Source organism: Heteronotia binoei, chromosome 1 (genome assembly GCF_032191835.1).
Source record: "Heteronotia binoei isolate CCM8104 ecotype False Entrance Well chromosome 1, APGP_CSIRO_Hbin_v1, whole genome shotgun sequence".
Lineage (NCBI taxonomy): Eukaryota > Metazoa > Chordata > Lepidosauria > Squamata > Gekkonidae > Heteronotia > Heteronotia binoei.
Window position 1 is genome coordinate 192,661,942 of NC_083223.1, and position 14,296 is coordinate 192,676,237.

Genomic DNA, 14,296 nt, shown 5'->3' on the forward strand with positions numbered 1-14,296 from the left:
CTCTCCATATGTTCTTGTACACCAACTGCGGTCATTAAGTGACTACTTATGGTGGCCTGTTTGGTATCAACCAGAGCTCAGGTCTTTCCCATCCTGTCTCCAGCTGTATGGAATGGGCTCCCTGCAGTGGTGACAGGGGACCTTTCTTTGGAGATCTTCAGGAGGCACTGCAAGACCTGCCTGTTTGTAAGGGCTGTCTGATTCATCCTGAATTCTCTACCAGCATCACTCTAGTTGTCTGATTCATCCTGAATCCTGTACCAGCATCACTCAGTCCTAAGGGAAATCAACCCTGACCGTTCCCTAGAAGGTCAGATGCTGAAGCTCAAATACTTTGGCCACCAAATGAGAAGGGAGCACTCCCTGGAGAAGATCCTGATGCTGGGAAAGACAGAAGGCAAAAGAAGGGGATGGCAAAAGATGAGATGGCTGGACAGCGTTACTGATGTAACAAACACAAATTTGAGCAGACTTCAGAGGATGGTAGAAGACAGGCGGGCCTGGCGTGACTTTGTCCATGGGGTTGCAAAGAGTCGGACTCGACTGTGCGACTGAACAACAACAAATATGTTTATCATATATGCGGGGTAGTCTGGTGTATAGGAACCAGAGCAAGTACTCTGCAGCCCTCATTCAAGCTACTCCTTAAGCAGAGTATCTAGAAAATCCACAGGCATTCCAGATTGCTTAAGACTGTAGTGTGCCTCTGACCCTTAAGAAAATTTTCACATGTTAAAACTTAAATTCTAAAAGTTCCTTTCAATCTTCCCCATTTCTCCGGATCTCTATTGTGATGAACTGTGGAAAAAAGCCATCTTGCAATAGTGCATTCTGATCAATGGTTTTATACTTGAATTAAATGCAGGGAAGTCAAATGAAGGGCTTGGTGGAGGGGAAAACACCCCAACTAAAATGCATGTTTGTGTGAAGCACTTTACCTGAGGCGAGGCTCTGAATGTCAAGTTATCTTCTCTGATTTCTAGGATAAATACATTCACTGTGCTATAAGTTTATTCTTTGTGAGGGAAAAGTCTCTTTGACTTGGACTCTGCTAGCATTGAAGAGAAGCAGAGTTCAAATTAACTGCATAAACAAATGCAAAAACATTCTGAGCTGGGCTAACCAGTGCTCCCCCCACCCAGTACATTCTTGTCCAGAAGATAATTTGCAGTTCGGTTGACTTGGCAGCAACCTATAGAACCCCTGTTTCTTATCTGTATAGTATTAGCATATGTATTAGCATATTAAGGAAAGGAATGGTCCCCTGTGCAAGCACCAGTTGTTTTCGACTCTGGGGTGATGTTGCTCTCATGTTTTAATGGCAGACTTTTTACGGGGTGGTTTGCCATTGCCTTCCCCAGTCATCTACACTTTCCCCCCAGTAAGCTGGGTACTCATTTTACTGACATCAGAAGGATGGAAGGCTGAGTCAACCTCGAGCCGGCTACCTGAAAACCCAGCTTCCACCAGGGATCGAACTCGGGTCGTGAGCAGAGCTTAGGACTGCAGTACTGCAGCTTTAACACTCTGAGCCACGGGGCTCTTTAGCATATTAAACAGGATATTTAAAAATGAAATGATTACTATAGGATAAGTCCACTATGTTACCATGGTTGCATGCCTTTTTAAGGAAAAAAAAACCTCACCAGTGGTGTTTACTATATTTTCATGTAGCATTTTTTGGCGATGCTTGGAAGATGGAAATGCAGTGATATTATTTTAAACATATATTTATATACACACTCACACATACAGCCTCACCGAATGAATTTGATTAACAGTAGGTTCAGGACTAACAAAAGGAAGTACTTTTTTACAGAAATTGTGGAATTCACTGCCATAAGATGCAGAGATGGCTTTTAAAAAGATTAGACTAATTCACGAAGGATAGTTATTATCAGCTGCAATCACTAAACTCCATGTTTAGAGGCAGTGTACCTTTGCATACCAGTTGCTAAGAAAAAATACAGAAGATAGTTGCCTGGCTTAAGGACCTCCCAGAAACAACTGTCTGGCCATTACTGGAAACAGGACGCTTTACTTCAATGGTCCTGATCCAGCAAGACTGCTCTGACTCTACTCTTCTCTATCTAGACAATTCAAGGTAGCCAATGATTCAGTCTTCCCAACCTAAGACATGAACGCTTTGCTGAATGCTGAGTACCTTTCACAGATCTTTCAGAGATTATGGTTGTGCGTGTGTTTTGTGACTTAAGGGTCTTTAAACAGCTATCAAGCCAGAATGAAATTGTTTTTATTATTTATTTAAAATATTTCTATGCCATCTTTCCACCTTATTCAAGGCCCTCAAGGCAGCAGACATTAAAACAAAGCATTGAATCATTTCAGACATGAAAAAGCATTCAAAATACAAATACGTACAAAACATTTACAATGATTAAGTAAAAAACAATATAAAATATGCAAAAATATGAACACATAATCACATGAAACACACAGATATGGGGAGAGGAGTTACTGATAAGGGACAAAAATCACTGTGGTATTATATAGTTTGACCTGTGCGCTCTCTAATGTCTCCTGAGCGAGGAGTTGCCCACCTAGCATTGCATACAGCTGGAACTGTTGGCTGTTAAGATACTGGATTTATATCCCGCCCTCCATTCCAAAGAGTCTCAGAGCGGCTTACAATCTCCTTTACCTTCCTCCCCCACAACAGACACCCTGTGAGGTGGGTGGGGCTGGAGAGGGCTCTCACAGCAGCTGCCCTTTCAAGGACAACCTCTGCCAGAGCTATGGCTGACCCAAGGCCATTCCAGCAGGTGCAAGTGGAGGACTGGGGAATCAAACCCGGTTCTCCCAGATAAGAGTCCGCACACTTAACCACTACACCAAACTGCAGAGACCTCTTGTGGCCAAATGGGAAAATGCCTAGCCTTCAAAGTCTTTGCTGCCTTTCCTCCAAATGAGCTGTAAAAGTGAACTGAGCCAGTAGCTTTGTTCCACTGGATTGTGCAGACATTAACTATGAAGTGGGTCACTTCATATAAACTACTTCTGTACCTGGAAAGGGTTCCAGAGTATGGAACAGCAATCAGTTATGAAGATCAACCATATGAATGTGGCTTTCCCCTTAAAAATATGTACAAGCAGGGAACAATTTAGGGTACAAGTTATACCCAAAGTTCCAGGCATACAACTGCTATGTATGAGTGATAAGTCATATTTTTATGTCTTACAGTTAGCTTTAATGCTCTTCAATCTAAGTAGCCATTTCAAATGTATAAAATCATGAAAGAATTGGCAGTTTGGTATCCCAGTTCAAACTATTCCAACCCAATTGTACTGTGAGAACCAGTGTGGTGTAGTGATTAGAGTTTCAAGCTAAGATCTGGATTAGAGTTTCAAGCTAAGATCTAAGTCCCAGGTTCAAATCCTCATTCTGCCATGGAAGCTTGCTGGGTGACCATGGACCCATCACACACTTTCAGCCTAACCTACCTCGCAAGGTTATTGTGAGGATAAAATGGAGGAGTGGAGAATGATGTAAGCCTCTTTGGGTCCTCATTAGGAAGAAAAGCAGGGTATAATTGAAGTAAGCAAATCAATAAATCTGTGCTCATGTATTTTTCAAATACCTGGTCTCCCCCCACCCCCGCCCGTACACAAAAGAGCCTGTCTAGGCTTCTCAAGGCCTTATGTGCATGTGTGCTTTTTTTGAAACTGGAATTCTTTCAACACAGTGAAAGATGCATGAATGAATAGGATAAAAAAAGATTTCTCGACAGAAGTATAAAGGTTATGTGTCAGATCATGAGCTATTATATTTTTAGGGTATTATAACCCAGCAGTTTTTGAGCTGGCACTTTGTCCTTGCAGGAGGTTAGCAAAAATATTTAACAGTTCAAAAGGAAAAGATTCTAAGCTGCATCTATTCACTTAATAGTCAAATAGAAGGTTATTTCTCTTTCCAGGAAGAGCTTTTAGCAAGTGCATATATAAATAGGGACGAACATAGAAAGGTGGGATAGAATCTTCAAAAGATCATACAAAAGAATGGCAGCTAAATATGATTTAACACATTCTGCAATAACTTTTTTCTTATCTTTTACATTAATCTTAGCCTTATTAGTATATATATGGATGTCTCTTTTCCTGCTTGCAGCATTTTCTGCTCACAAATCATGATCATGTATCTAACACAAGTTAATAATTTTATGCCAGAAAACTAGAACTGTGGGTCACAAACAACATGACTGCCTTAAAGTAACTCTGCTACATATGATGCAATTTTAATATAGAAGCCCTAAAGGAAACAGAGAATTGTCTAAAAATGGGGAACAGGGTGGAACATGATACATCAAACAGAATGAAGGTAACGAAAGTGCACACATAACTTGGCTGTGCCAGTCTGGGCCTTGAGCTATGTCAAACTCCACAATTTAAAATACTCTGTCCCTCCTCTAAATTGTGGAGGAACTTACCCCACAGAAAAGGATTGCCCAGGTGTGCATATCAGGTATGCCAAAGCCAGGTGGTGGTAATACAGTTAATTAGCATTTATATAGTGATATGGACATTTAAAATGCTTCACATACAATATATCTCAACAATCTCTACAGCAACACTGTAAGGCAGGGTGAAGTCCGTATCATTCCTCCATATCCTTTAAAAACCAACATGAAAATGTCCACAGTTCACCAGCATGTTTAAAATTTGCATGAAGAGTGCACACTCCAAGGCTTAAGTGCTTTGTCACTTGAAGAATCACCTTGGCCAAACCCAAGTTTAGCTAGTGCAGCTTTCCTTGTAAGAATCCCATCAACCAGGAGGTGCTAGTGTTCCCAAATTCAGCCAGTTGTCTGTCTTTCTGTACTATAAGGCATTGATGTTTTAGCATTGCTGAATGAAGGGGGTGGCTGCAACCAAGGTTAGGTGGTTTATCTAAGGTCATCTTAATGAGCTTGTGACTGAAGGGAGATTTAAACCCTAGGCATTTGGTGCACATTCTGGGGCCCTATGCTAGCATTCACATCCCATGTTTTCTTCATAAGCTTCCATGGAAAGCACTCAGTAGCATGTAAAGCTGCTCTGCCATTAATGTCCTCGGGAACTGTTCTTAACATAAGTGAAAAATGACTTTTAAAAAAAGTTATGCTATATTTCATGTTAAATGCTAAATTCCTAGAACAGAAGTTTCATCTGGTTTAAAAGAGGCCATGTGCACTTTTATCTAAATACATATACATGGAATACTTTTGTGTGTTTGGAACTTGGCCAGAGATTTTTTTGTAGAAAAAGCTCAGCAGGAACTCGTTTGCATATTAGGCCACACACCCTGACATCACCCATTCTGTGGGTTACTTTCCACACATTGACACAAAACAGTACAGTGCCATCAACTGCATTTCATGGATATGTATTCTCAAACAGCCCAGTGAGAGACCTTGTCCCCCCCCTCCCCAACATGGCTGGCGAGAGAGAGCCGCAGGCAGCGGCAGGCCCAGCTTCTTCCAGGAGGGGGTGCTTATGGGCAGTTTCATGTCTCTTGCTCTCTTTGCAAGCTCGTTGGAGGCTGAAGGTGGCAGAGAGGAAGGATCACATGGTCTAGGAGCGTGTGGCTGCCTAGTGCCTTCCCTCTGCTGGAGACCCTTTTTTCGTGCCAGAGCCCTGGCCAAACCAGCCAGAACTGCATTCCTGCTCAAAACAAGCCCTGAACTTAGCTATGTATACTTGAATGACTTCAGCTGGCAGGAGAATGTGTTTATGTGGATGCTTTTCAGGTTTTCAGAGCCAAGGCCAGTCTATATATATGAAGGACCAGTCATTGTGTTCAATATTGGCTTTATACCACATGCCTAGAGCCTTCTGTGCTTTTGTGGGATTGTTTGGAGATCAGTAGGTGAACCAGCCAAGCACAGATCTGTCCTGGTGCTGGGGTGGATCCAGCACAAGGACTGCTGATCTTCCCAGCCTTCTCCAGCAGCCATTTCTGTCCATGGGAAAGTTTATTTGCAGGATGGCATCTGATCCATCTGGAGTAATAACCTTGTGGTTCAGGAGGCTGCAGTGGGAAGGGGAATGGCTTGGCTCACAGAAGAGACAAGAGGGAGCAATATCACCAAATTTCCCTTTCCTCTACAACTTCCTGACCTGCATGGCTGTGGGTAGACTTCCCTGGAACTGGAAATGACTGCTGGGGGAGGGGAGGAAAAAGGTGGAAAGATTGGCAGCTATCATTTTTTGTTGACAGGTTGTGGGGTTGAACCTGCCAATTTTTACCATATGGTACTTTTTTTAACAAAAGCAACATGGTTATGGAGGTTGCTGCAGCTGTATTCATGGATATTCATGGTAAAGGTAGTCCCCTGTGCAAGCACCAGTCGTTTCCAACTCTGGGGTGATGTTGCTTTCAAAATGTTTTCATGGGGTGGTTTGCCATTGCCTTCCCCAGTCATCCACACTTCCCCCCAGCAACCTGGGTACTCATTTTACCGACCTCAGAAGGATGGAAGGCTGAGTCAACCTTGAGCCAGCTACCTGAACCCAGCTTCTGCCTGGATCAAACTCAGGTCGTGAGCAGAACTTAGGACTGCAGTACTGCAGCTTTATCACTCTGTGCCATGGGACTCTCTGTATTCATGGATGGGCTCATTATTACATTCTTTGTGAAGGGATCCATGCCCATTAGTGACTTCAGATGCATTATGTGGAGCTGATTTTTGAGCATGTGAACTGTTCCTAAGAGAACAGATCAGCAAGAATGAACTGCCAAGACCACTTCCAATCTGTGAAGTATTCCCACACTTGCTTTGCTGGCTTCCATCAGAGAGAGCAAATGTTCCTTTTGGGATACTCCACTGGAACAAACTGGTACACCCTCATCAGAAGCTGTGTCCTAGAAAAACACTGGTTTTAGCGCTATATTAAGTTCAGCAGCAGTTGGGTCTTTGAAGGACATGCAAAACAGCATGTGTGGGACGGAAGGAGACACAGTAGATTATAACAGAAGATTGAGCAGAACATCAGGTGCAGTATTGTAGCCAAGTGCTGAGATAAAGCAACTTTGTTTTTGAGTTTTACAGTGAAACTGCCATATAATCAAAGGTCTTCTTAGCTTGGGAGTTCGTTGAGTAGTTACAATATGGTGCCCCAAATCCACAGTACAAAATGTTATAATTTCCAGTTGCACTAGATGTACAAATGGGTAGTGTATGTGGAGGTTGTTTCAAGTATTACCAGATGCATGTACTTGAGAGTTAATGGACCAGTTACAGAAGGTGGTATTGATAACTTGTGTTGTTCTTGCAGAACCTACTTGGAGGAGGAACTAACAAAGGCTAGAAAGAAGCCAAGTTTACGGAAGGACATGTATCAAAAGATGATTGAAGTAGACCCTGAGGCTCCAACTGAAGAGGAGAATGCTCAGCATGCAGTAACTAAGCCCCGATACATGCAGTGGAGGGAAACCATAAGCTCTACAGCAACTCTAGGGTTCAGAATTGAAGGAATAAAGGTGAGCCTGATGAAGCTTTATGGAGAAAATTGTAGTCTAGCACAGAGACACAGTGCTTGGGAATGTCAGAGGTTTCCCCCTTAAAGCCACACATTTGCAGCAACAGGTGTATGGAATCAGACCCTGAGTAGATATATCCTGCTGAACAGGGAACCATGCATGAAAAGGGTGCCTGCATGGATAAATATATGCTGGCAATACTGTGGATCTTGGGCTGAAAAAGGTCTTTGGAGGGTCAAGAAACTGTCAGCCAAAGTAGACCGTAGCTAGAAAGATCAATAAGCTGATTCTGTATAAGGCCACCATGTTTTGAGTTCTCTCCCAGTTTTATGAGTGAGTGCTAAGAAAATGCATTGTGTTCAAAAACAGTAAGACAGAAAAAACCTGGTTTCTCCATCTTCTGTAGGCACTCAGAAAACCATCCAATCCATTCCTGTGGGTGTTTGTTTTGTTTAAACTATGGTCATTCATCTCAGTAAAGACCTTACTGTTTATTATTGATTTTGAAAGAAAGAAGATGGCACTGTGAACAGGGATTTTAAGAAGACCAGGACAAAAGAACAGGTCATGGAAGCCTTCAAAGAATTTACCAAAGGAAACTGTAATATTCTGGTGAGTCATAATAGTATGTTTTGTCAGGGTTTTTTTGTTCTGGGTTAAATTAATATCCATGACCTTGGGCTAATATGTCCTTTTTCTCCAAGAAGGCAAGGTAGTAGATTGAGAAACATAAATTTGCCTAAGGAATGATGCAACTCTTTGTGAGTTCCAGAGTATGAAGAATACAGTAGCCTGTGATTGTTTCAATGATCATATCATTGGTTAGAAGTAAGGATGAAGTGGACTTCGGGCAGAAAGGGCTTAAACAGCAACTGTGTTGTAGCGGCTGGAGATGGTGACATGCAAAGAGAGGGATTCATACTTTTCAGGGTTGCTTATATTGGGATTTTTGGTTATTATAGCAGAGTTTGCCAAGTCATAGAAGCATGATAATGAGTGCAGTAAATAAATCTCCCAATAAGTAAAAGGTAAACTTACATTTATTCAAGTAGATCTTGTTCACATTCGGGATGCAGTTGAAAGGAGAGAGAAAGAAGTCTAATTGAAAGAGTACTTTCCCTATCACAAATGGCCAGCTTTTCTGGCGTCGTGTGTGTGGGAATATGACGGCAGTCTCTACAGGAGAGACGTGCAGAGAAATGTGTCTTCACAGAAGGCCATGTGAAAATGGAGGAGTCAGGGAGCAGCTCCCAGGGTAAGAAGAATTGCAGATTTATACCCCGCCCTTCTCTCTGAATCAGAGTCTCAGAGCTGCTTACAATCTCCTATATCTTCTCCCCCCACAACAGATACCCTGTGAGGTGGGAGGGTAAGACAAAGAGAGGCATCCTATTCAAAGAGATAACATCTATTACATACATAGAGTGATATAGTGCCCCCCCCAATGTCCAGACATGCTGAGTTGCTCACTCCAACAATTTACATATTTCTAGTTGTTCCTACTTCCTTATTTCCTGGTGAAACACAAGCATAATTTTGCATTAACTCTGCAAGCTGTCCAATTGGATAAAAGAGCTCAATTGTTAGATCCTACTATATATAGCCTCTAACTAATAGCTCTTTCCCAATTACAGACTCACTGAGATGGTTTACAGTAGCTGGCAACTCATGGGAAGCTTATTATAGAAATGATAAAGTTGAATAAAAACATGGCTGAAGGGTTCTCTTAATCCAGACTCTTAAAGCCATGGATGGCCAACCTGTGCCTCAGGTGCTGCCAATGAGACAGCTGGTCAAGAGCAGGAGGGTTTGTGATCCTGCATTCCTGCTTGCCTCTTCAGTGCCATTTAGTTCCTGGCTCAGTAGGGTCCAGGCAAAACCACACCAAGCTATAGGAAAGGGGGGTATATGCCATGCAGAGCACACTAGAGTGGCATCTTGTCATTCTCTACACTTGTGTCAGTTGCTGCTGCCATAATCACTTCCTTCATTATGAAGCTTTTCGTAAATCATTAGCATTTGCGCTTGGGAGAATCCTGGAGTTCTGCTTGTCCAGTTTCTAATCCGAAAAGGGGAGCACTTGACAACTTGATCTGTTTTTCCATGACGTTCACAACTCTTTATTCCTGAGCTCTCTTGAGAACTCTCAGCCCCAAGCCTCAACTAACAAGGCCAATGCCTGTTTGTGGGGCACGCAAGGGCTTTTAAGTATTCTTTTCTTTCAATTTCAGAATAGTTACCTTAACCGGATGAAGGGGATACGTGCCACTTTGGAAACATCGCCATTCTTTAAGTGCCATGAGGTAAAAATGCCCACCTTTCTGTGATCCCTGACATCCCTGACTAACTGACAGCACAGACATTTTCATTACCTGCTCCACCCTGATGGAGCTTCTCATCTTTGGAGATCCAGAGCATACCTTTTTTAGAGGTATTGGGGAAGGAGGGCTGACATTTGGTTTTCAGAATTCATTTTAACTAGCTTAAAACTGTTGTTTGAACTGAATGTTTAATATCTGCTTTTCCGGCTTCTAATCCAAATTGAGGGATGTTTCTTTTCTTAGAAGCGGGGGGGAGGGAATGATGCCAGATTTCATCTTGTTCTTGACAAACATTTGTCTATGTTTCTGATCCCCTGATGTTGTTCTTACATCTTAGGGGCCTGCAGAGCTATAAGAGAGTATAACCATTGCAATATTTTTGTGTTTCCTTTTGCAGGTCATTGGGAGTTCCCTTCTCTTCATTCATGACAAGAGGGAACAAGCCAAAGTGTGGATGATAGATTTTGGAAAAACCACACCACTTCCAGAGGGACAAGTCCTTCAGCACAATGTGCCCTGGGTAGAAGGGAACAGGGAGGATGGCTACCTCTGGGGACTGGACAACCTCATTGAGATCCTAACAGAGCTGGCTCAAAGCAAAGACTTGCATTAAAGCCAAAAGTCCAACTCTACCACTATCCAGAACCCAGCCCTTCATACTGACTTTCTGAACTGCACTACAAGACACTTTCTCCTGCCCTCTCCTTTCCAGTCTTAAAGTTAGAAACCCTTCTATTTAATGTGTAAATACATTAGTTCCATGCCAGAATGAATGCTGAACATGAAACTTGGGGGATGGAAGCAGATAGAAAAGACTTGCTCCTTCAGGTTTTGCATTTAGATTCCAGCATAACTTTCCCACAGTAGACTAACTGGCTGCTGTCCCACATGTTTTAATACAGAAAGCTCTTTAATGTAAGGCTTTATACAGCTCTCCCCATACTGAGCTGAATGAAGAAGGTGCCCTAATGTTATAATTTTATCAAGCTGCCAGGTCCATTTTGAAAGCTAGATATATTTGTAGGTATTTGCTGCCCTCTTGTGTCCAAAGCTGGTAGATTTGGAACATAATTGTTGACAATATATCTTCAAATTGTATGTTTTGTGTGGATCATAGGAGTTCGTTCTTCTTGGAAAGCTCCTAAATACATAAGACTTTTGAGTCCAGACCTTAAGAGGGAAAAATTCAAGAGAAAGGCAGATAGCGTTTCTGAATGTCAGCAATGCAGCAATGTATTTACTACTTTAAACCTAGAAAGCTGACTGTAAGCACCTTTAGAAATAATATCAGGTCAATATATATTTAGCCATTTCTAGTCAGCTTAGGCAGTTTTTGAGTGGCTGTGTGGATTGTAAAGCTTTCCATGGTTCCCATTTAACTTGGTGCAACCATGTAATTGTTGAGGTGGATTTGGCCTTGCAGGGCAAGATCCTATGCTCTAAACTTCCATTGCTTGGGGGCAGCCAAGGAGCATGTCAGTGGAGTGGGGAGGGCTGTAGCTATCATCATTCAAATGCCTCAGTTAGCATTGCAGGCCCTTTAGGAACAGTTAGCATTTCTAAGGTGAACTTTTGCAAAACATTCCAATTTTCACATCTCTGAGTAGTGTTAACTAGGCCTAAAAAGAGCATTTATATTTGCAAGCATAATTCTAGAATGGTGAAATACATAACTGTCATACATCTGCAAGAAACATGGAAAGGAAAAGAGCTGTGATCTCCTTTGGTAATAGGGGTGTGCAAAAAAATAGGTATTTTGGGGTTTGGGGTATATTGAACCCAACAAATATCGGTATTTTCTGATATTCTTGAATCCCAAATGCTGGTATAGTATTCAAATTTGTGATTTTTGGGGGGGAAATTCTGATTTGATTTGATTTTCTTGCACCATGATATTCTTGGAGGGGGGACTGTTTTAATCAATGGTCCCCATAGAGTATAATGGAGAATCAATCCAAGGGGTATCTGGAGCTTGGAGTGGGGGGCTGTTTTTTGAAGTAGAGGCTCCAAGTTTTCAGCATAGTCACTGATGCTTCTCTTCAAACCCCCAGTTTCAAAAAGATTGGACCAAAGAAAGTGCCCCCATCCTCCATAAGTTTCAATGGAGAGGGGGGGAAGCTGTTTAAAGGCATTGTGATCCTTTTAAATGGTTCTCCAAGCTGCAACTCTGAGAGTGAACTTCAAAAGCATTTAAAGGGCTTGCGATCCCTTTAAATACCCTCTCCAAGTGGTATTCAAATGAGACAGCTGATAAGGAAGGCATTTAAAAGGACTACAATCTCTTAAAACATCCTTTAACTTTGACTATCTGGTGGTCCCAAAAATTCCCAAATAATTTCAAATATTGTGGTTCAGACTCGTTGAATAGCTAAATCTTTGTCTAGCTGAAAGAATATCCAAAAAATACTGATATGGAAATTTTTTTTTTTAAAAAAAATTCTACTCAGATTTAACTGAATGCACACCTCTACTTGGTAATGCACGACTGATTTAAGGCTCTCCCTTCAGTCCCTGAACATAATTGTAATCTATCTGTTTGCCTTTCTCATGGCTAAATCAGGCATGCCTGTTTACAATATTCCTGGATTGTTTCAAACATCAAGCACACAAAACCCTAGTTTGGACTGGGACTATGCGACAAGGTGAGAGAGGGCTAAAGCCTTTCTTGGGGAACTACAATTTGCACATGCCAGTTCCCCTAACAAGGCAAGTTCCCCTAGCAACTCCCTAAGGCCATGTCAGCTCAGGAAAATGGCATGGGGGGGGGGCTTAAACACCACCCTCACCTCATGCCACAGTCCCAATCCAAATTAGGCCCACATATGCCTGATAATTATGTGCCCGATACTGCTTACTGAAATGGGCACATCTGATTTGGCTCTAAGTTTGGCCACACACATGAATGACATCTCTGCCACTTGTAGTCTTGTGAAAACATTTGCCTCTTTAGTTGAGGATGGAAGCTATTTTATAACTTCCTGGAACATATGAACTAAGCAGTTTACTTGCATCAGAACTGTAGCCAACAGAACTGCAGGGAGGGGAAAGGCTCCTCATGTGTTTGAATTTCTCAAGGAAAGTGAGCACTGCAGAAACCCTGCAGAGGACAGGGCTGTGTTGAGTTTAGCTTACAAATGATCCTGATCTGGTTTTCTGGCTGGCTCCAATTCTGATATCTTTCAACTTTTTTTGTCAGTTCATGATACATACCATATACCTCTAAAACATGCTGTTACTCATCTTCCTTGTAGTGATGCTGTCCTTGCAATGGGATGGCCATAGCTTCTGCCCTTGCAGCAAGAGTCTCTGTCACCAGTGTGGTGGGAGATGCCATTGGTCACTAACTGGCATGCAGTCCCTGCTCAAGCCTTGCACAAAGACTCAGCCCTTCTGCGAGTTCCTCTGTTAATATCTGGCTGAGCTCCTATCTGTTATTCCTCAGTGCTGTTGTAAATAGCTGCTCTGGTCAGCTTCAGGCTTCCTGTGTTGTTTAATAATAGCCTTTGTGGAAGTGCCTTATGAACTAGTCGCTGTTCCATTAGTGTCGTGGAAAAGTGTTTTGGTTGGGTTTTTAAAAGTTCTATTTATTGCCGTTGTTTTTTAAAAGTTGCATAGAACACTAAGTCTTAATGCATGGAATTTTTTAAAAGTTTAGTTTTAAATTTTTTTTTTACCACCTTTGTGGAAGGTAAAAAGTCCTTGAAGCAGCAAACATGTAGATCATTTTAAAACTGTATTTAGCTTTTAAATTGCTTCTACTATACACTTTAACATTTTTTTTGTTAAGCCAGTTTGTAAAACAAGATTCCTTGCTTTGTTGCTTTAAAAGAAGTGAACTGTTTCTCCAGATGTCTTTTGACCTTCCTGGAGGCTGGAACTGTTGCTGTGAGGTAGTTTCTCCCCTCCTGATTTCTCCCTGATTAGCAATGACACAAAGAAGTTGCAGAATTATAAAAACCACCAATGCACAGTGCCTATAAGTCAAATAATTCAAAATAAAGGCATACAAAAGGGTCGCTTGTGTGATGTGCTGTCATTGTCCATTTACATTGCTGTCAATTAGAGCTACCTGGGAAACAAGATAAAATGAAATTGGTCTATATGGGAAGAGTGGAACCTGAAAGTACAGCAGATAGAAATCACATTTAAAAACTTGAACTATATTTTGGGGAGACAAGATTTTGGAATTTTAAGGGCAGCTTCACAGGTTATAAATTCCTCATGGCTCCCATTGAAGAGTGGTGCTTTGGGAGTTCCATGCTTAGAATTTGATTCCTGGGTGCAGGTAGAGGCTGGGCATGTGAGTCATGGGAACTTAAGCCATTTTCCTGACCAAAACATCCCCAGGGAGCTGCTATTTTCCCTCTGGAGAAACTTGCATGTCACCTGGCATGTAAATTGCAGCTCCCTGGGGCCATCCCAGTTTGAGGAAGATGCATGAGGGAAACCTGATCCCTGATCTGAATAGGGCCTGTATATGCCTGGGAATTAAATTCCA

At 42.0% G+C, this 14,296-nt stretch overlaps 1 protein-coding gene across 1 annotated transcript in view; it reads left to right on the forward strand.

Moving 5' to 3' along the window:
* The window catches only part of ITPKB (inositol-trisphosphate 3-kinase B), a 116,004-nt gene extending 102,192 nt beyond the window's left edge, over nt 1–13,812 (forward strand). The window contains exons 5-8 of the mRNA XM_060245520.1: nt 7,273–7,477; nt 7,988–8,089; nt 9,709–9,780; nt 10,196–13,812. Coding sequence (XP_060101503.1) covers nt 7,273–7,477; nt 7,988–8,089; nt 9,709–9,780; nt 10,196–10,411 — 595 coding nt within the window. The 3' untranslated portion in view covers nt 10,412–13,812. The remainder of the gene's footprint in view (nt 1–7,272; nt 7,478–7,987; nt 8,090–9,708; nt 9,781–10,195) is intronic.
* Nucleotides 13,813–14,296: the final 484 nt, after the last annotated feature.